The 22,835-nt window shown below is 36.8% G+C and overlaps 1 protein-coding gene across 2 annotated transcripts in view; it reads left to right on the top strand.

The window, feature by feature from the left end:
* IARS1 (isoleucyl-tRNA synthetase 1) overlaps positions 1–22,835 on the top strand; it is an 81,259-nt gene that overhangs the window by 6,200 nt on the left and 52,224 nt on the right. For both annotated transcript variants that reach the window (XM_061426194.1, XM_061426195.1), the window contains exons 2-9: positions 1,777–1,903; positions 2,555–2,711; positions 2,971–3,090; positions 5,371–5,453; positions 8,198–8,315; positions 14,916–15,063; positions 21,530–21,617; positions 21,881–21,941. In XM_061426194.1, the coding sequence (XP_061282178.1) occupies positions 1,785–1,903; positions 2,555–2,711; positions 2,971–3,090; positions 5,371–5,453; positions 8,198–8,315; positions 14,916–15,063; positions 21,530–21,617; positions 21,881–21,941 (894 nt within the window). In that variant the 5' untranslated portion in view covers positions 1,777–1,784. The remainder of the gene's footprint in view (positions 1–1,776; positions 1,904–2,554; positions 2,712–2,970; positions 3,091–5,370; positions 5,454–8,197; positions 8,316–14,915; positions 15,064–21,529; positions 21,618–21,880; positions 21,942–22,835) is intronic.

Below are 22,835 nucleotides of genomic sequence, written 5' to 3'. Positions count from 1 at the left end.
CCTTATTAAAATTATAAAGTGAGAATAAATAGGCTTTGAGGAGAAATGGACTCAAGGATGCTCATTAGATAGTTAAACCACTAGATAGTTAAACCCAGACTGATGAGGTATTTCTGAATGAGGTTGTTAACTTCTGAAAAAGACACTAAGACCTCTCAGTAGGCACTAAATCAGAGAGGCATAGGGTTTGTCCTTTACAAAATTCATGAGTAAGTAGCACAATTGATAAAATGTAAAATTAAAATAATCTTGGAATTATTTGAATGTAATTCTTATCTTTTTAGCTTTAACATTTTTTAAGGTTTTGCCTGTTTTCCTCAGATTAGGTTGATTCGACAAAAGTGACTGTAGGTAAGAATTTTACCTACTTTGAGATTTATTTTTTCAGATTATTAATGAATTTTTAGTATCATTACAATTGGCAAGGTTTTCTTTTCTTTTAAGAAATGTGTGGTCTGTGATTACTAAATGTTATACTGTAGCTGAAGAATAAATGAGTGTGAATTGGATATAAATTTTGAAATTTAAAAGTACCATATGTTTTTACTTCATACCACATACAAAAATAACTCAAGATGGATCAGTGACCTAACCATAAGAGCTAAAACATCACAACCTTGTTGTCGGTAGTGATTTCTTAGATATGACACTGAAAGTTCAAGTAACAAAACCAGTAAATAATCTGAACTTCACCAAAATTAAAAGTGTTTGTGCTTCAAAAAACAGACTATGAAGAAAATAAGAAACAAGCTGTGGAATGGGAAAATTTTGTTTGCAAATCCTGTAACTGATAAGGGGCTTATATCTAGAATGTATAAAGAAGTCTTACAATTTAGCAGTAAAAAGACAGCTCAATTAAACAGTAGGCAAAAGATGAGTAGACATTTCTCCAAAGAAGGTATAAAACGACCAATAAGCTCGGCATCACTAATCATTAGGGAAATGGAAATCAAAAGCACAGTGAGATAGTACTTTATACCACCTAGGATTTCATATAATCCAAAGATGGACAATAAGGAGTGAGGATGTAGAGAAATTGGAATCTTATTCTCTGCTAGGAGAATGTACAATGACACAGCAGCTTTGGAACACATTTTGGCAGTTTCTCAAAAAGTTGAACACAGTTACCATAACCCAGCAGTTTCACTTCTAGGTATTTACCTAAGAGCTGAAAACCTACGTCCACATAAAAGCTGCCCTGTCCAAAAGTGAAAACAATGCTAATGTCCATGAACTGAGGAATTTAATAAAAAGTGTCATATCTGTAAAATGAATTATTATTCAGCCGTAAATGAAAAATGAAGTACGAGTACGTGTTACAACATGGATGAACCTCGAAAACATAATTCTAAGTAAAAGAAGCCAGGCCCAGTAGTCTGTATATACGTAATTTCATTTATGTGAAATGTCCAAAATAGGAAGATCTAGAAAGAAGGCAGAACATTCACCAGAAGTCTAGTGAAGAAGAGGATGGAGAATGACTGCTAATGTTTGCATTTTTTCAGAAGGCTGAAGAGGGAATAGTGATGAAAATGTTTTGAAATTAGAGAGTGGTGGTGGTTGCACAGTCTTGTGTATATACTTTAAAAAGAAAAAGGCAAAAGTGAATTGTACACTTTAAAAGGGTGAACTTTATGGTATGTGAACTTTACCTTTAAAAAGTTTAAAGTACCATGTAGTATCATGGCTAGTGATAGGAACGTTCATTTTAATGTATGGTACTCTGTTATTCCTCGACTTCTCCTTTGAGAATAAAAAATTTGATTTCTCTTGCAGTGACAAAAATGGTTCAACAAGTTCCAGAAAACATCAGTTTTCCTGCTGAAGAAGAGAAAATCTTGCAGTTTTGGTCTGACTTTAATTGTTTCCAGGAATGCTTAAAGCAATCAAAACATAGGCCAAAGTATGTGAATTTCTTTGGTAAAGGTATAGTCTAAAAATAATCATTTTTCAGAATTTCCTACCTCTTTATATATCTCAGTAGTAGATATATGTTGAATGAATGAGTTCTTAATTACTAGAGGTAGATTTAGTTTCTTAAAGAGGTCTTCCAAATAGTTTATATGTCAAGTCTCTTCCTTTCCACTTTTCTTATTATTACCATTCTCATTTAAGCATTTAGACAAGCAGAGTGTAGTAGCTTCCTATTGGGGTTCTTCCTACCTCTAGTCTTCATTCACCTAAAAACCAGTCTTTTCTTTAATTACTGTTTTTATCATGTGTCTCTTCTGCTCAAAAAACCTTATAATAGCTGTTTTTTGGCTTATTTTACAGATAATCTAACTTACGAGCAGGATGAATAATTTCCTTTAGATCATAGAACTAATAAATGAAGAATGGATGGTCTAATGCAGGTCTCTCCAAATGGTCATAATTAGCCTTTTTGAATGCAAGGCCTCCAGTAGATATCTAATCAGTTATGTCTGAGTTTCCTAGCCTTGCAGCTTTTCTTCTCCCCAAAGACTCTACTGTTAGAGTTGCGGTCTATAGTAAAATGCTGTCTTAGTTTTTGCTGTCTATTTTAAAGTAACAACAAATTTTTCTTACCTCTTAGATTTACCTTCTATGATGGGCCTCCTTTTGCAACTGGACTGCCTCACTATGGACATATACTTGCAGGGACAATTAAAGATATAGTTACAAGATATGCTCACCAGAGTGGGTTTCACGTTGACAGAAGATTTGGCTGGGATTGTCATGGTTTACCTGTGGTATGTTTGAGTCATCAGCCATATTATGTTCTGATATTTTAAAATAAGCATTATATTTCAATATATAATATGTTAAAATACGAATTTTTACTATAATCAGATATTATTCAACTTTATTTCTATAATAGTATGTACAGTTCATTTTCTCTATAGATTTTCTGAGAACTAATTTTTTTAAATCCCTTTTATTTTCTAGCTTTGTTGAATTGCATTTATGTCATAGGGCAGGGATGTTAACAATCTTAATGCAAATTTTCAGGAATATGAAATTGATAAGACCCTGGGAATCAGAGGACCAGAGGATGTAGCCAAATTGGGGATTGCAGAGTATAACAGTCAGTGCCGAGCAATTGTGATGCGATACTCTACTGAATGGAAGGTATAGTTTGTTGTTTTAAGTAGAATTTTTTTAAAAAACTAGTTTTTTAAAGGGGAGTTGAAATACTTTATGATCATTTGTGCTTTTTATGACATGCACCCAAAGTTGACTGTCCTCTTTAAAAGACTGTTTAGCTTCCATCTTCAACTTCATTACCTAAAGTGTTAAGCTGAACCCTCTCTTTTCTGATTTCTGTGTTCCTGATTGATCTTCCAAATTTAATCTCCTACCTACCCACAGTGTATGACAGGAATCATGCTGTCCTAGTAAACAGATTAACTAGAATGTTGCAATTTAAAAATTCAGATGTTAAAAATAATTCACATTTGGACTCATGGTTGTTATATTAGCTTGATTCCCATCTTGCCCACTGCTTTTCTAGTCATAGAGCTCCCACAGCTGATGCATTTACGTATAATAACTGTCAAGTCTGGCAGAGCTCTTATCTTCTCTTAATTCTGATGGGCTTAGAAACAAAGGTCTTCAACTTCCCCTTTCCTCCCTGCCTCTCGGATTGTTGTACAACTGTACAGATACCTGTATGGGCTTCCCTGGTGGCTCAGAGGTTAAAGCATCTGCCTGGAATGCGGGAGACCTGGGTTTGATCCCTGGGTCGGGAAGATCCCCTGGAGAAGGAAATGGCAACCCACTCCAGTATTCTTGCCTGGAGAATCCCATGGAGGGAGGAGCCTGGTAGGCTGCAGTCCATGGGGTCGCAAAGAGTCGGACATGACTGACAAACTTCACTTCACTTCACTTCACAGATACCTGTACAATTCAAAAACATGTCTGGCTTTTATTTTTTTCCATCTTCATGATCTTACCACTTTTTCAAATTTGCTGTTCCTGCCAGTGGTATCAGTCTTCCAGACTTCAAATTTTAGTCATCATGACCTGTTCAAATGTCAAATTCAAGCAAACTTTTCTTAATATCTCTTATCTGCTAAGTCACTTCAGTCATGTCCGACTCTGTGCGACCCCATAGACAGCAGCCCACTAGGCTCCTCTGTCCCTGGGATTCTCCAGGCAAGAATACTGGAGTGGGTTGCCATTTCCTTCTCCATTGCGTGAAAGTGAAAAGTGAAAGTGAAGTCACTCAGTCGTGCCCGACTCTTAGTGACCCCATGGACTGCGGCCTACCAAGCTCCTCCATCCATGGGATTTTCCAGGCAAGAGTACTGGAGTGGGTTGCCATTGCCTTCTCCAGTCTCTTATCTAGACATTTCTTTTCATTCGTACAGCCTAGTCTTTCAGCCACCATGGTCTTCATTTCTATAACAATCTAATAATTGGTCTCTTGCTCATGTTCTTTCCACTTAGCTTGCCAAGTTATTTCTCTCAAGACTATTTATTGTGCTCTTTCTGCTCAAAACTTATTTTTATTGTTTAATGAAATCTGATTTCACCAACCTAAAAATCAAAGCTCCTTAATTTTCTCCTAACCTAACTTTTCTGAATCTACGTTTATTGCCTGGTCACTAATAGGGGAAAGTCCTGATGATTATAATATACATGTGGGCTTTTTCCCCCCCAAAAAAATAGTATAAAGAGCCTCTGTACCAATTACCCACTTCCCAAAAGCTAACCTTTAATGACTATGGTATAATTATCAAAATCAGGAAATTAACATTGATACAATATTATACACCTATTCAGATTTAACCAGTGTCCACTAATTCTTATTTTTGATGCAAGATCCAGTCTAGGAATACAGATTTCATTTAGTTGTCATATCTCTGCAGTCTCTTTAAATCTGGGACATTCCTTCAGTCTTTTGTCTTCCTGACCCTGTGACTTTTAAAGAATACAGAAATTCCCTCAATGTCTGGTATTTCCTCATGATTCAGTTTGGGTTATACTTTTTTGGCAAAAATGCCTAAGAAGTAACATCAAGCCCTCTTAGTCTGTCATACCAGAAGGCACACAGTGCTGATATGTCTCGTTGGCATTGTTAATGTTGTTCACTAAGGTGATTCTGTGAAGTTTCTCCACTGTCAGGTTTCGGGTTTTCCTTTGTAGTTAGTAAGTACCCTGTTTCTTATCACACTGTGACTCATTAATTTTAGCAACCATTGATGATTCATGCCAGCAACGGTTAGATCTGCAGTGTTGGACATTTGGTAGCTTTGGTAGACTTTTATGAGTTGTTTACAATATAGATTTACTTGAACCATTGATTGTTCTTCCAAAAGCATCATATATAATGATAATTGCTATGCAATAACATGTCATTGTCTAAAAACTCTAATATTCCTATTTTTCTAATATTCACGTCTTAAGTCTACTATTACCAGACTTGGCCGATGGATTGACTTTGACAATGACTACAAAACTCTGTATCCACAATTCATGGAATCTGTTTGGTAAGTTTATTTGACGGTATAACTATAATGACTGTTCTATTATATTAGTTAGTAGAGAGATGCTCTAGTATGAATCAGCTTTTTTCATAGTTACCTGAAATCTTTAGGAATTGATTTGTTTTTTCCTTTGTTTTTAAAGACTTAATTTTGCTATGAACCTAAAAATGCTCTAAAAAGATGAAAAAAGAGGAAGATACAGAGATTTCCCACATGCTTTGTGCCTCCACACATACAGAGCCTCCTCTATTATTAACATCCCCCACCAGAGTGGTACATTTGTTACAATTCATGAACCTGTATTGAGGGATCATAATCAACTGAAGTCCAGAGTTTCCATTAGGGTTCCCTCTTCTTGTACATTCTTTGGATTTGGACAGATAATGTGATGACATACTTTCCATAATTCTGCTATCATACAGAGTATTTATATTCCCTGAAATTCTACAGTACTATTCATTCCTTCCACTCCAAAATTTATTTTTAAATTCAGTATATTTTAGATTCTAAGAAGGTATTAATGATACTTGAATTTTTGATGTGTACTTGAATTTTTTACTGAGAGAAATTATATATGCAGTCACTGTTTCCTAACAGATTCAAAATTAATTTTGCTTCCTTTAACTGTAAATAAGAATTGTTGCAATGCCAGTTTTGATAGGTAATTTAACTTGAGCTTCCTATAGTAGTCTGAGAATCATTACATATCATTAATTGGCAAACAATTATTATGGCTACAAAATGCCCTGTGTACATAACTCAGACCTTGAGGAAGTCCTGCTTTTGTTAAGTTATGTATAATTACAGGTGAGTTGCAGAGATCTTTTGTAGGATTTTTTTTTTTTTTTTTTGGCCCTACACTGAAGTGCTTGTGCTTCTTACTGTCTCCTGTCTCCCTGATTACATCTCTATTAGTCAAGATCTGTTGCACATGCTTGGCACATGTCCTTTGAGGAGCTAGATATCTAGGGCAGTTCTCAGACCCTCTGACTCTAATGTGCCCCTGTGAGTGCATCTCCAGACCCATGTATCCAAGGGTAGAAGTTGATTAAATTCTCTGACAAGGCAGGAACTTTGGACAGGAACTTTCTTCCTATTTCGCTGACAAGCTGGAGTTCTCATGACTAGTGCATTGTAAAAAAGCAGGGTTTCTGTTAAATATCTGAAAAAGAAGGTATTTTTTATGCTCTAGATCAGCATTTAAGGATTTAGCACTTAAATGTGGTTGGTATGACTGAGAATGAGTTTCTAATTTTAGTAAATTTAAATGAGCACGTGTGGCTAGTGCTACCACAGTAGACAGTGCAGCTTTACATCGTACTTCTTTATTTACATTCAAACATATTTCAGTCGGGAAAACCATTCAAAGCCTCTCAGCATTAGAATGTTAGTTATTCCTGAGGAACATGTTGGCATATAAATAAGGCACATAAACCTAGCGTGAATATAAAAATAATAGTAGGTGATACATTTAAAATGATAATGACGATAATTTGGATTGAGTTGGTACTTTTGAGTATATATAAAGTACGTCCATATCCCTTTTCCCAGATGATTCAGAAAGTCCTGTGAATTGGGGTCAGACCCTGTTGGAGGTAAAGGCAAGTGACTGTGATTTCTCTGAGATCACTCAGCGAGTTATATGGCTCTTAGGCTTGAATCTGGGTCTTAATGATATCAAATCTGACAGTTCCTCTGGTCTCCTGTGAATGTACTTGAATCAGAGTATATCATTTAAAGTTTAAACTTGGGATATTTGTTACAAGACACCAGGCTTTCAGACTTTATTCAAAGTCAAGGAAATTTGATTACCATGAAAATTTGTGCACAGTTTTTTCACAAAAATGTATTTTAGCATATGGGAGAGAATTTAATTCATTTATTGTTCCAAGTACTTAGGACTCAAACTACAAAAATGAGTTAAATAAAGGCAGAATTAAGTAAGGATTCCCACCAAATGCATTCTTGTATCCGTCTGGGAAAGGTGACTGGTTACCACAGGAGAACCTGGGATGACTGTTTTGCAGTGTCTTGGTGTATTTAGCATAAAGCAACATGCTTCAGTGTTTAATAAACATTCTTGACTGACTATAGGAGAGATATCTGATCCTAATCCCAATTATTTCTACTTTAGCCTTTGTAAAACTGTCCATTATAGTGAAATTTAAACAATACACCAGAAGAGTATGAAGAAAAACAAAAAACCTAAAATCCCAACTGTAAGTTAATACATTGATGGAAACCTATTTTTTTTAGCATCTCTAAAAATATAAATATGTATACATATTTATACATATGTACAGTTTTACATAATTGGTACCTCATTGTACAATATGGTGTCAATTGCTTTTCTCAGTCAACATCAAGTCATGAGCATCTTTCTGTGTCAGCAGATACTAGCACTTTTAATGTCTACATTGTTTTTATTTAGTCGCTAAGTGGTGTCTGACTCTTTGCGACCCCATGGATTGTAGCCTGCCCGGCTCCTATGTCCATGGGATTCACCAGGCAAGAATACAGTAGTGGATTATTGTTTCCCTCTCCAGGTTTAATGTCTACATAATATCTCATTATACTAATCTGTTATAATTTACCAGCTATTCACTGGTTGAGAGACATTGTGTTTCTATGTCTTTGCCTGTCAGATACTCTGCAAACGGAAACTAGACTGGCATAAATGTTTGTATTTGGGAAAACAGGATTTTGGTGATGTAATTTTTGAAAAATTCTTTCTCTTTACTTGCCAGGTGGATCTTCAAACAACTCTATGATAAAGGCCTTGTTTATAGAGGTGTGAAAGTCATGCCCTTCTCCACTGCATGCAATACTCCACTCTCCAACTTTGAATCTCACCAGAATTACAAGGTATATGAGATGGCATTGGACATTAAGTTATGGAATCAGAAGTTAAATGGTTGTATGATCATGGTAACTTAGTCCCGGTGTGGAACGTTAAGCCTGGGGAGTAATATAAATGATGTATCTTAATGTGATGTGTGCACGTGTGCTCTTAGTTTTGTCTGACTCTTTGCGACCTCATGGACTGTGGCCTGCCAGGCTCCTCTGTTCATGGAATTTTCCAGGCAAAAATATTGGACTGGGTTTCCATTTCCTTCTCCAGGGGATCTTCCCACTTAGGGATCAAACCCATGTCTCTTGCTTCTCCTGTGTTGGCAGGCAGTTTTTTATGAACTGAGCCACTGGGGAAGCCTTCGGCTGGTCTTAATAGATAGATTTTAATTGATAGATTTTGCTTATTTTAACCATATTTTTATGCCTCTCTTTGTTTAAGAAGTCCAGCTGTGCTCTATTTTTCTCAAGTCACTTGTTTCATAAGTCTTATTGCTTAGGATTATTTTATGCCTCGTCTAAGACCTTGTAATATCATTTATTTGTCAAAAGTATTTGGAAGAAAATCTGATTTGCAGTTAGTGGTGTGTTATGATCTTTTCTTTGATGAATGAAATAACTTGCTGTCTTTGGTATAAGAATTTAAACATGTCTTATATTTACACAGTGTACTTTGTTCAGTCATTCAGTTGTGTCCAACTCTTGGCGACACCAAGGACTACAGCATGCCAGGCTTCCCTGTCCTTCACCATTTCCCAGAGCTTGCTCAAACTCATGTCCATTGAGTCAGTGATGCCATCCAGCCATCTTGTTCTCTGTTGTCCCCTGCTCCTCCTACCTTCAAACTTTCCCAGCATCAGGGTCTTTTCTGCTGAGTCAGCTCTTTGCATCAGGTGGCCAAAGTATTGGAGCTTCAGCATCAGTCCTTCAAAAGAATATTCAGGATTGATTTCCTTTAGGATTGACTGGTTTGATCTCCTTGCAGTCCAGGGGACTCAGTGTACTGCTTTACCTTATCCAGAGAGATAGTAAAGACTGTAAGTCTTTAGAAATAAGAGGTATCTGTTCTCATGTGTTTGTATTCAAGTGGTGGTTTTATTTCTGATATTATTTAACCCTCTTTGTTTTTAAAGGACTTCGATTTGTTCAGAATTCTTATTTCATGGCTAGGTTTGGAAATTATTAAAACTTGCACTTCGGATGCATTTTCCATCTTAGAGAATGCTTTCAACATCTCATTAGATTGTTCTTAGGGACTCCTGTTATTGTATTTTTTTAATAAAATATATTAAGACATAAAAATGTAGAGATTAATATAATAACTGTTGAGTACCAAAGGCTTAAAACTTTGTCAGATCTGATTATATTGCTGTATTTTCTTCCTTCTTAAAAACATTTTAACGTGAAGAATTTCAAGCATGCACAAAACTAGACAGTAATTAGCTAACTCTCCTGTGCCTATCATGTATCCCCAACAGTCTCTATAGCCAGTCCTGCCCCATCTGCACACTACAGTTATTTCTCCCAGATGCTTTTTCAAAAGCAAATAATAGACATGTCATTTTATTGATAAGTAATCCATTATGTACCTTACTATTGTCACACCTTAAAAAGTCATCATCAATCATTTTTAATATTCTTAGTGTTAAATATTCTGTAATTGTTCAACTGCTGGATATCATCAGTGTTCACATTTCTGTTTGTCTCTAAATAGCATCTTTTTCCCCTAAGGTTATTTCTAGTTGTTTGTTTTTAATCCAGACCTAAGGAAAGTTCATACCCAGTAATAGTTGTCTCTTAGATCTTTTTTAATGTGTAGGTCTCCATTTCTGTTTTTGTGTTCTTCTTTTGCTTCCCTCACCCCCGCCCACCCCCCACCTTTGCAAATCATTGTTTGGGTAACAGGTTTTGCTTTGTTGAGTTTCCCATGATCTGAATTTTAATGATTACTACTTCATAATCTGATTTAACATTTTCTCTGTCCTCTGAATTTTATAGATATAAGTACTTTGTTTCTCTGTTTGTTTTTTCTTTGACCGTATATAATAGAGGTCGGTATTTGTTTTTTTTTGGACATGCACAGATCTTAAGCATACCAAGTAATGGATTGCACTGGGGAATTCCTTGGTGATCTGGTGGTTAGGACTCTGAGCTTTCACTGTGGAGGGTACAGGTTTTGTCCCTGGTCTTGCAACTAAGATCCTGCCAACCCTGTGCCATGGCCAAAAGAATTAAAAATAAAATGGGTTTCACTAAAAGCATCTATTTTTTTCAAATACATCAAATATCACAGATAACAGTTGATTAGTTTTGTCTGGTTCTGTACTTTGAAGAAATGGGAAGATATACTATGTATTCTTTTCTTTCTGGCTTTTCTCACTCAGCATTGCTTGTGATAGTCATCCATGTTTTGTAGAGTTATGGATCTTTTGTTCTAATTACTGTGTAGGTAAATATACCACAGTTTGTTTATTTATACCACCTTTCTCTTTTCCATTTCTTTCTTTACATCCTGATAGGTAACCACTATGCTCAATTTGAGGTTTCTTAATTATGCATATTTTTATATTTTTACTATGTACATAAGTATTCATTAACAGTATATACTGTTTTTTATATATGTTTCTGAGTATCATCCATTATTCTTATTCTGAACCTTGCCTTCTACAAAAACATTATGTTTTAAAATTCCTTCTCATTTATACATGTAGCTTTAAGTTTAATTTTAACTGCTGCTTAGCAGTGGATGAGATGGTTGGATAGCATCACTGACTCAGTGGCCGTGAACTTGGGCAAACTGTAATAGATAGAGGGGGCAGGGAGGCCTGACGTGCTGCAGTCCGTGGGGTCACGAAGAGTCAGACACAAGTTACCGAACGAGCAACAACATAGCAGTGACCCCCAGCCTTTTGGGAACCAGGGACTGATTCTGTGGAAGACGGTTTTTCCACAGACCACGTAAGGGGATGGTTTGGGGATGATTCAAGCACATTACATTAATTGTACACATTATTTCTGTTATTATTACATCACCTTTAGTTTTTAGCTTATTTAACTTATATGCAGAGTACATCATGCAAAATGCCAGGCTGGATGACCTACAAACTGGAGTCAAGATTGCCAGGGGAAATACCAATAACCTCAGATATGCAGATGACACCACCCTTATGGCAGAAAGTGAAGAAGAACTAAAGAGCCTTTTGATGAAAGTGAGAGAGAAGAGTGAAAAAGTTGGCTTAAAACTCAGCATTCAAAAAACTAAGATCATGGCATCCAGTCCCATTACTTTATGGCAAATAATTGGAGAAACAATGGGAACAGTGGCTAACTTTATTTTTCTGGGCTCCAGAATCACTGCAGATGGTGACTGCAGCCAAGAAATTAAAAGATGCTTGCTCCTTGGAAGAAAAGCTATGGCCAACCTAGATAGCATATTAAAAAGCAGAGACGTTACTTTACCAACAAAGGTCTGTCTAGTCAAAGCTATGGTTTTTCCAGTAGTCATGTATGGATGTGAGAGTTGGACCATTAAGAAAGCTGAGTGCTGAAGAATTGATGCTTTTGAACTGTGATGTTGAAGTCTCTTGAGAGTCCCTTGGACTGCAAGGAGATCAAACCAGTCCATCCTAAAGGAAATCAATCCTGAATATTCATTGGAAGGACTGATGCTGAAGCTCAACCTCCAGTACTTTGGCCACCTGGTGCAAAGAACTGACTCATTTGAAAAGACCCTGATGCTGGGAAAGATTGAAGACAGGAGAAGGGGATGACAGAGGATGAGATGGTTGGATGGCATCACCGACATAATAGACATGAGTTTGAGTAGGCTCCGGTAGTTGGTGATAGATGGGGAAGGCTGGTATGCTGCAGTCCATGGGGTCACAGAGAGTTGGATCTGACTGAGCAACTGAACTGAACTGAACTGATTACATCACCTCCACCTCAGACCATCAGGGATTAGATCCCAGAGGTTTGGGACCCCTGCTGCATGTGTGTGTGTTCATTCGTTTCCAACTCTGTGACTCCATGGGTTGTAGCGCAGCAGGCTCCTTCGTCTGGAATTTTCCAGGTGAGAATACTGGAGTAGTTTGCCATTTCCTCCTCCAGCGAATCTTATGAACCCAGGAATTGGACCCAGGGATCAAACCCCCATCTCTTACAGCTCCTGGATCTTTTCATATAACAAATAGGTTACAATTTATCTGTTAATTCTTTCAATAGATATTTGAATTGTTCAGAGGGCTCGGGTTTTTTGTTTTTTTTTTTTTCTTTCTTCAAATGGTAACAGTGTTGTTCCAAACATTTTGTAATACAAATCCTTGTGTACTATGCTGCAGTTTTCTTTGGTAACTAAATTTTTACATGTTAGTTTCCTATAGTAGTTTGGTCCTAGAGTTTTCAAAGTTTATACTCATCTATATAGTAAATAGATATATTTTCTTACTGGGAAAGAGCAAGCTGTAGGGAAGTAAATTGAGTTAACGAAGAAAATCCTTCCAGACTTTTCCAAAAGATAATTGAGCATACACACCCAAACTAAATGATGGTATATAAAAATACTTGTTTTTTATATTGTCTTAATTTTTAGTTTCTAGAAGTCTGGTTGATGTGTTTATTTATGAAGCTTATGCTCATTGTGGAAAATTTAGAAGCCATAGAAGATATTAAGAAGAAGGAGAAAATTATAATCCCAGTACCCAAAGGAAATGACTATTAATGTTTTATTTTAGGTTTCCCTTTAGTGGCTTTTTTTATTTTTTAAGTTTTTTATGTTCATTACTATATATATATTAAAATTAATATAGTACCTATTTCCTGACTTAATAAGACAGCATTTTTTTTGCTCTTCCATTTCCTTGCTCTATTCCATATACTTGTACAAAATGAATGTATATTTGAAGCCAACACCCTGATAAAGTTCAAAAGGAGCCTTATCAATTAATCTATCAAGAGCTCTCCCTTCTTATGGTCCTTTCAGTTTAGTATGTATCACCCTACTCCTTTATAGTTACTGCTGTCCTCATTCCAGCCTCATTGTTCAGTGATTCTCTACTAAGTATAAATACAATAGTACAGTTTGTTCTTTTTTGTCTGTCTGACTTGTCTTGCTCAAGATTGTGTTTCTGAAAGTCATCCATGTTGTATGTAGTTGTAGATCATTTTACATACTGCCAAGTATTTAGCTTATCTATTCTAATGGTTGGAGAAGGCAATGGCGCCCCACTCCAGTACTCTTGCCTGGAAAATCCCATGGATGGAGGAGCCTGGTAGGCTGCAGTCCATGGGGTCGCTAAGAGTCGGATACCACGGAGCGACTTCACTTTCACTTTTCACTTTCATGCATTGGAGAAGGAAATGGCAAGCCACTCCAGTGTTCTTGCCTGGAGAATCCCAGGGACGGGGAGCCTGGTGGGCTGCCGTCTGTGGGGTCGCACAGAGTCGGACACGACTGAAGTGACTTAGCAGCAGCAGCTTAGCATTCTAATGGTTAAATGTATGTATTTATTTGGCTGTGTCAGGTCTTAGTTGTGGCGTGTGAGATCTTTTTTTGAGGCTCATAGACTACTTAGTTGTGGCACATGGGCTTCAGTAGCTGCCAAGTGGGCTCAGTTGTTCCACGACATGTCGGATCTTAGTTCCTGACCAGTGATTGAACGTGCTTCCCTGGCATTGCACGACAGAGTCTTAGCCACTGGACCACCAGAGAAGTCCCTATCCCTTCTAATGTTGATTGCCATTTGGGTAATATCTAGTTATTGGCTGTTAATGAATATTCTAGAACTTGAGTTTTGGGGAGTATATATAGACATTTCTGTTGCTTACATTCCCAGGTGTGGAATTATTGTGTGTAAGATATACTTACATTTAGCTCTAGTACTAGAGTTGGCAAACTATGTAAAGGGCCAGATAGTAATTATTTTAGACTTCGTAAGCCACATGGTCTGTCAGTCCTGTCAAAACCATTCTTAGCTCTTGGGCTGTACAAAAAACTGGTAATGGCCAGATTTGACTCAAGGACCATGGTTCATTGTCTCCCACTTTTAAAGACTTTTCCAAAGGGGTTATACTGATTTATACCTCCACTAGACTGCTATGATTACACTGCATCCTTGCCAACATTTAGTATTTTCTTTTTTTTTTTTTTTTTGCTCTGGTCATGCTCTAATTGTGTACTAAGGATTATTTTTGACATAATTCAGATTTCCTGAAAAGTTGAAAACACAGTTCTCATATACCCTTCAGTGAAATTTTTATTAATATATTTTTGAATAAATAATAGCTGTTTTCCAAAATAGTTATTTTATTGACCTAACTCTTTATGGACTTTATAAAATAGATCATTGTAATAGTGAAATCTCCATTAGGTATCCCTCTTGATAAATTTTAAATATTTTAATTGTGACTACTAAGGTAATTATTAAAGCATTTCTTTATATAAAAATGTATTTGGAATTTCTTGCTTTGTATTTTCTTCTTACAAATATGGCAGATTTTTTTTAAAGCTCAGCTTATTCTGAAAATCAAATTATTGTATTCTTTAGGATCAGTTCCTTTTTCTTGCAAGTTTGCTATTACGAATTTTATAAAAGAATATTTTATCTCATTTGATTTCAGGATGTTCAAGATCCTTCAATATTTGTAACTTTCCCTTTGGAGGAAGATGAAAATATTTCTTTGGTTGCCTGGACAACTACTCCCTGGACTCTTCCTAGTAACCTTGCCCTGTGTGTTAATCCCGACTTGCAGTATGTGAAGATTAAAGGTAAGTGTGAGCCTCGTTCTTTATGATTGATATGAATAAAATAATTTTAATGAATGAAAGCTGACATTTCCTTCCTTTTTTATTTTTTTAACTTTTTGAATTAAAGTATAGTTGATACACATTGTGTTAGTTTCAGGCTTCCCAGGTTGCACTAGTGGTAAGGAACACCCTTGCCAGGTAAAGAACCTGCCTGCCAGTGCACAAGAGGCAAGAGACTTGGGTTTGATCCTTAGGTCAGGAAGATTCCCTGGAGGAGGAAATGACAACCCACTCCAGTATTCTTGCGTGGAGAATCCTATGGACAGAGGAGCCTGGTAGGCTACTGTCATAGGGTTGCAAAGATTAGGACACAACTGAAACAACGTAGCACATATTAGTTTCAGGTTTACCGCAAAGTAATTAGATGTTTGTATACATTGGGTAATAAACATCACAGTAAGTCTAGTTAACATCTGTAATACTTACAGAATTGTTTTCTTGTGGTGAGACCTTTTAAGATCTGCTCTCTCAGTAATTTTCAAGTATGCAATATAGTATTATTAACTATGGCTTCCATGCTATAAATTTTATCCCCATGCCTTATTTTATAATTGGAAGTTTATACCTTTTGACTTCCTTTACTCATTTTGTCACCCCCTCTTCCTCATATTCTGCCTCTGGTAACCACCAGTCTGTTATCTGTATGCATGAGGTATATTTTTGTTGTTTTGATTTTGTTTTTAGTCTACATAAAATTGAGATGATGTGTCTTTTTTTTACTTCTTTCACTTAAAATCTATCCATGATGTTTTAAACAGCAAAATTTCATTCTTTCTTATAGCCAAATAGCTTTTCATTGTATATATATATACCAGATTTTCTTCATCCATCCATCCACTGATGGACACAGGTTGTTTCTAAGACTTGGCTCTTGTAAATAATGCTACAATGAACATGGGTTGCAGATATCTTTCAAGTTAGTGTTTTCATTTTCTTTGTGTAAATACCCAAAAGTAAAATGACTGGATCATACGTGTTTTTAACTTTGTTGAGTAACTGCCATACTGTTTTCCATAGTGGCTACATCAATTTACATTCCCATCAGCAGTGTACAAAGGTTCTATCTTCTCCATATCCTTGCCGACACTTGTCTCTTGTGAATACAGCCATTCCATCAGGTATGAGGTGATACCTTATTAGGGTTTTGATTTGTGTATCCATGATGACTAGTGATATTGAGCATCTTTTCATGTACCTGTTGGATATCTGTATGTCTTCTTTGGAAAAATATCTATTCAGATCTTCTACCCATTTATTTATTCATTTGCTGTTGCACTGTGTGAGTTCTTTTTATAATTTTGATGTTAGCCCCTTATCAGATATTTGATATACAGATATTTTCTTGCATGGTTGCCTTTTCATTTTGTTGATTACATTTGCTATGCAGAAGCTTTAGTGTGATGTAGTCCCACTTTTTTTTTTTGCTTCTGATTTCTTTTGTTGTCAGGTCAAAAACAAACAAAAACATTGCCAAGACCAACATCAGGGAGTTTATCAAATATGTTTTGTGGGGATTTTTTTTTCCCCCACATTGAGCAGCGTGTGAAACTTCCCCAACTAGGAGCAGTGATCAGACTCATGCCCCCTGCAGTGAAAGTGCAGAGTCTTAGCCACTGGACCACCAGGGAAATCCAGTCAGCTATGTTTTCATGAAGGAATCTTAGGGTTTCAGGTCTTATGTCCAAGTCTTTAATTCATTTGTGTTAATTTCTGTACATGGCATGAGAGAGTGATCTAGTTCTCCCAACACTATTTATTGAAGAGACTCTCCTTTCTCTATTGTATATTCTTGGCTCCTTTGTTGTATATGAATTGTCTATATATATGTGAGTTTATTTCTGGACTCTCTGTTTTGTTCCATACTGTTGTGATTACTGGAGCTTTGTAATATAGTTTGAAATAAATAAGTGTTCTGCCTTCAGCTTTGTTCTTCTTTCTCAAAACTGAATGGACTTTTCAGGATCTTTTGTGGGTTGATATAGATTTTAAGAATGTTGACTGTATTTCTGTGAAAAATGCCATTGAAATATTGACAAAAATTGCACTGAATCTAGAATTATTTGAGTAGTATGGACATTTTAACACTGTTAATTCTTCGAGTCCCTGAATACGGAATTCTTTTCCATTTATTTGTGTCTTTAATTTCTTTCATCAGTGTAAACTTTTCAGTGTCTTGGTCTTTCATTTACTCTTAAGCTTGTTCCTAGGTATTTTATTCTTTGTGATACAATTGTAAATGCAGTTATTTTCTCTCTTTATGATAGTTCATTATTGGTGTGTAGAAATGCAGTGAATTTCAGTATGTTGATTTTGTATCCTACAACTTTACTGCATTTGTTTTTTAGTTCTAAGTTTTTGATGGAGTCTTGGATTTTATATATGTACTATCATGTCATCTGAAAATAGTGAGCTTTACCTCTTTGTTTCCAATTTGGATTTCTTTTGTTTTTCCTACTTAACTCTTCTGGCTAGGACTTCAGTACTAAAATAAAAATGTCGAGATTTGGTGTCTTTATCTTGTTGATATTAGAGGAAACACTTTCAGCTTTTTCCCCATAAATATGATGTTAGCTGTGGACTTCTCTTATATGGCCTTTGTTATATTGAGGTATATTTCCTCCAAAAGGCATTTATTAGAGTAATTTCATTTAGCTACAGAGAGAGATTATCAGGATACAGTTGAGGTTTTTTGTTTGTTTGTTTTTTGGCCCTTCCACATGGCTTACAGGATCCCAGACCCAAGGATCAAACCTGGGCCCTGGCAGTGGGAAGCACCGTGTCCTAATCACTGTAATGCCCTGGAATTCCCAAGGATGTTGTTATTAGCAAATAACAAAAAAATCCTAACTCCTGGGGTTTGTGGAAGGCAGGACCTGGATAGGTATTGTTGAGGGCTATGCCCTTATATCAGAGAAGGCAATGGCACCCCACTCCAGTACTCTTGCCTGGAAAATCCCATGGACAGAGGAGCCTGGTAGGCTGCAGTCCACAGGGTTGCGAAGAGTCGGACACAACTGAGTGACTTCACTTTCACTTTTCACTTTCATGCATTGGAGAAGGAAATGGCAACCCACTCCAGTATTCTTGCCTGGAGAATCCCAGGGATGGGGGAGCCTGGTGGGCTGCCGTCTATGTGGTCGCACAGAGTCGGACACGACTGAAGCGACTTAGCAGCAGCAACAGCATGCCCTTATATCCCATTACCTGAAACAAGATAAGTATTCAATAAATAAATAGACAGTAGATGGGTCACCGGAGAAGGCAATGGCACCCCACTCCAGCACTCTTGCCTGGAAAATCCCATGGACGGAGGAGCCTGGTGGGCTACAGTCCATGGGGTCGCTAGGAGTCAGACACGACTGAGCGACTTCACTTTCACTTTTCACTTTCATGCATTGGAGAAGGAAATGGCAACCCACTCCAGTGTTCTTGCCTGGAGAGTCCCAGGGACGGGGGACCCTGGTGGGCTGCCGTCTATGGGGTCGCACAGAGTCGGACACGACTGAAGCGACTTAGCAGCAGCAGCAGATGGGTCACACTAGAAACATCACACAGTTAATTCATTAAGAAAACTCAGTTGGATACAATATTAGATAACGTCTAAAATTTTTATAGGAAATTACTTGTCATGCCTAAATGTGTTACATTTTAAAAAATATTTTTTGATTTTTAAATAGACATCACTATTAGTAATCAGGGCATGATTTAAAATTATAACTTAATTAACATACTGCATGTTATATAAGAAATAAATGTTTACTAGAATCAGTAAAGTTGTTGGGGCTGGGAGGTAGCATGAACTCTCTGGTCACATGTCTTACAATTTATTGTTTGAGAATCTGTACTTAGGTATATCATAATCACTTTTATGTGCTAATAACCCCAGGGAAATTTGCCTACTAATAAAATTTCTTAGAAACCCAGAAAGCCTCTAAGAAATAATTGTCTAGTGGTGAATACATAGGTATGGTGTTATATACCAAGATATTTTGAAAGGAGAATCTGATAATAAGTTTCAAACAGCACAACAAAGCCAGTTAGCTTCCAGTATATTTCTAAAACTGGAAATAATTTGACTCTTTCTTGGGCAGAGGGACCTTCAAAATGACAGTTTTTTTAATTTGCCGTCAGCTCATGAGGCACCCACTGATTGAGCTTTTTCTCTTTTCCGATTTGCTTCAAATGCTGAATGACCATAGAATGGTCAACCTTGGAATTCTTGGACAGCTTCTCATGTAGTTATAAGAGGATCAGCTTTGATGATTGCTCTCAGTCGGTCATTGTCAACTTCCGATAATTGGCCATTATGCTCCTAATCTTCAAGGCTCTTGTCTCCTTTGCAAAACTTCTTGAACAACCACTGCACTGTACATTCATTAGCAGTTCCTGGGCCAAATTTGTTGTTGAGGTTGTAAGTTGTCTCTGCTGCTTTTTGAACTGCTGCTTGTTGAACTCATTTTGAACTTGAATGAGAAAATCTCTCAAATTTGCTTTTTGTCTAACATCATTTCCCTACTCTAAAATAAATAGAGAATAACAGTACCATACTGTTTTGATTGCTGTAGCTTTATAGTAGAGTCTGAAGTCAGTGAGCCTGATTCCTCCAACTCCGTTTTTTGAGATTGCTTGGTTATTTGAGATCTTTTGTGTTTCCATACAAATCTTAAAATTGTTTGATCTGATAAAATACTGTTAGTAATTTGATAGGGATTGCACTGAATCTGTAGATTACTTTGGGTAGTATATTCATTTTGACCACATTGATCCTTCCAGTCCCAGAATGTGGTATATTTTTCCATCTGTTTGTGTCACCCTTGATGTCTTTCATCAGTCAAATAAGTTTTGGAGTAAAGGTCTTTTACATCCTTAGGTAGATTTATTCCTAGCTTTTTATTCTTTTTGACACAATGGTTAAAAAAGAAAAAAATTACATTTCTTTTTGGAATAAAAACGTTTTTGAAAAACTATTAAGACATAATCAGAAAAACATCCTCAAGCGTTTTTCTGATTAAAAAAGTAACAAGTTGAAATTAACACAAAAAAATTAACATTATACAGAGAGATGAAAAGTAAAAATTTCTTATAATTTTCAGATTATTGTACTTTTACTCAGCAGCCCAGGAACCTGAGATTCAACGAAGTAGCATATCATTGCTATTAGGAATCTCCAATATGTGTTTTCTCAACACTGCCAAACAGTTAAATCAATTTAAGCACTAGGTGTCTGGAGAAGAGTCAGATACCACAGTTTAAGAGCTTAGTCCTACAAGATGACCCTCTGCTACTGCACCCACACTTCAGATGTCAGTCATGAGTTCTGGTTGTCACCTAGATTTCTAACCAACCCATGGCCTCCTCCTTGGGTCCAAAGAGTAAGTCACAGAACTCAGAGAACATTGTACTCTTGAGATTACCAGTTAAGTATAAAAAGGGATTGTAAAGGATACACTCAAACGGCCAAGTGAAGTGCATAGAGAGATCTGGAAGGGTCTCAAGTTTCTGTCTCCAGAACTGGGGTGTACTACCTCATAGCATGTTTTGTTATCAACAAAAGACACATTTATGGCTCCCATCACTTAAGAAATTCCAAGAGATTTAAGAGCTCTGCCAGAAAAGATGGCTCAGTAGGTGAAGAATCCACCTGCAGTGGAAGAGATACTGGCAGACATGAGTTTGATCTGTGGGTTCAGAAGATCCCCTAGAGGAGAAAATGGCAACCCATTGCAGTATTCTTGCCTGGAGAAGCCCATGAACAGAAGGGCCTGGTAGGCTACTGTCTTCAGGGTTGCAAAGAGTCTAACACAGCTGAAGTGACTGAGCAGGCACCCATGCCAGAACAGAGACTAAATATATATTTCTTATTATCAGTGAATTAAAATGAACAGGAATGGGAGAATATAATTCAGATGACCGGTTTCAGCAGTTTATGGAGAGCAGGGGGAAGCTAAGGAAAGAAAGAAAAGCTCATAGCCAGAAAGAAATTCATCTTACAAGACAGTTTGATTCACAGTAGCTTGTACTATCAGGGAATAATATTGAGAAAGGAATGGAAAAGGATTGGTAGTCAGAAAACAGATACTTTTACCTTTATTTAGCTATGCCTTAGGAGAATTTAAGAACCAACAGTTGGTTTCTAATGCTACTGTCAGGAAGGAGCTGCTTCCACCATAGAAGCTACCTGTGGTGTCTACTTCTACTTCTGTAGGCAAGTGCATTTCTGTCTGTATAAGTGTACTGGTGTGACCTCTGGGTCATGGCCGTGGTGTAGTGAACGTGACACCCTTGAAGGCCCTTTGCCTAAGATTCCAGTCACGTCATTCATCTGCCTGTATACAACTTTTCTGGTTGGTGAACCCTGTGTTCTGTTTTTTATTCAGAAAATATCAATGCATGTCATTGAAGTCCACATTTTCCCTTGCTCTCATAGATTCTGTCAGAGGAAAATTACTCATTTTAATGGAAGCCAGATTATCAGCCCTCTATAAATCGGAGAGTGACTATGAGATCCTTGAAAGGTGAATATGCAAATCATTGATGTATACATGCATGCATCTGTGTGGTGTGTGTGTGTGTGTGTGTCTTTAGTTTTAAAAAGTGAGATACTTTATTGCCCAAGAGCTATATATAGTATTCAAGCTTAATCAAATATATTCAAGTCACATGTTCTAGCACTAATGACTTAGAAACAAGGAAATCAGAAAGAAATGGTAATTTGATGTGGCTGCAGCCTCATTTCTTTGATGATTTTAATTGTGAGTTTGCTCCTCTTGTTTTCTAGATTTCCTGGTGCCTCTCTCAGAGGCAAGAAATACCGGCCCCTGTTTGACTATTTTGTAAAGGTAAGCTTAGAGCCCTCTACCACAGGCACTCTCCACAACCTATGTGTTTGATAACTGGAGTGATATTCATGTTGTCTTATTGGTTATATTGTTTATATAAGTGTGCCTGAATCCAAAAAAAATTTTTTTAGGTATTTAAAAAATTAAATTCTGTTCATATTGCCTTCTTGTTTTAATAATTAAAATACTATATAAAATTTTAAGTAGTTTTCTCAAATGATGTATGGAATCAGTTATGTTTGATAAGATTTATATGTGTATATTTTGTATTGCTTATTATCACCCAGGAAAGTCATTGCTGTCAGGTAGTGTTTGGGATTTGTTTTTATAAATTTAAAATATAATTCAGAATAAAACTGTGTGTCAAAGTAACAGTTCATTTCAAGGAATTTATGAGGTAAGTTCTTTAAGCTCAGACATTTAGTAACTTAATTTTCATCAGAGTCACAGAACTATTTTACGTGGTTTTTCATTTTCTGTCAACAGAATCCACGGCTGTAGTTGTAAACTCCAGCAACAACAAAAGAATGAAAACAATAGGAATTTCCCGTTGATTCTTTAATCTCTTTATTTGTGGTTTTCCTGGGTCTTTGTTGCTGCACGGGCTTTCTCTAGTGCGATGAGCTGGGGTCACTCTCTAGTTTCAGCACCTGGGCCTCTCTTGTTGAGGAGCACAGGCCCTCGGTGTGCAGGCTTCAGTAGTTGTGACTCCTGGTCTCTAGAGCACAGTCTCAGTAGTTGTGGCTTAGTTGCTCTGAGGCATGTGGGATGTTCCTGGACCAGAGATCGAAACCATGTCTCCTGCATTGATTTGAGCCACCAGGGGAGACCTCTTGAAGTGGTTCTTATTTATAGGTCTTGGAGCGAAATAATGAGCAACACCGTCAGACCTGG

This window comes from Bos javanicus, chromosome 8, assembly GCF_032452875.1.
Source record: "Bos javanicus breed banteng chromosome 8, ARS-OSU_banteng_1.0, whole genome shotgun sequence".
NCBI lineage: Eukaryota > Metazoa > Chordata > Mammalia > Artiodactyla > Bovidae > Bos > Bos javanicus.
Note: the sequence above shows the minus strand (reverse complement) of the source record. Positions and strands in the feature narration are given on the sequence as shown.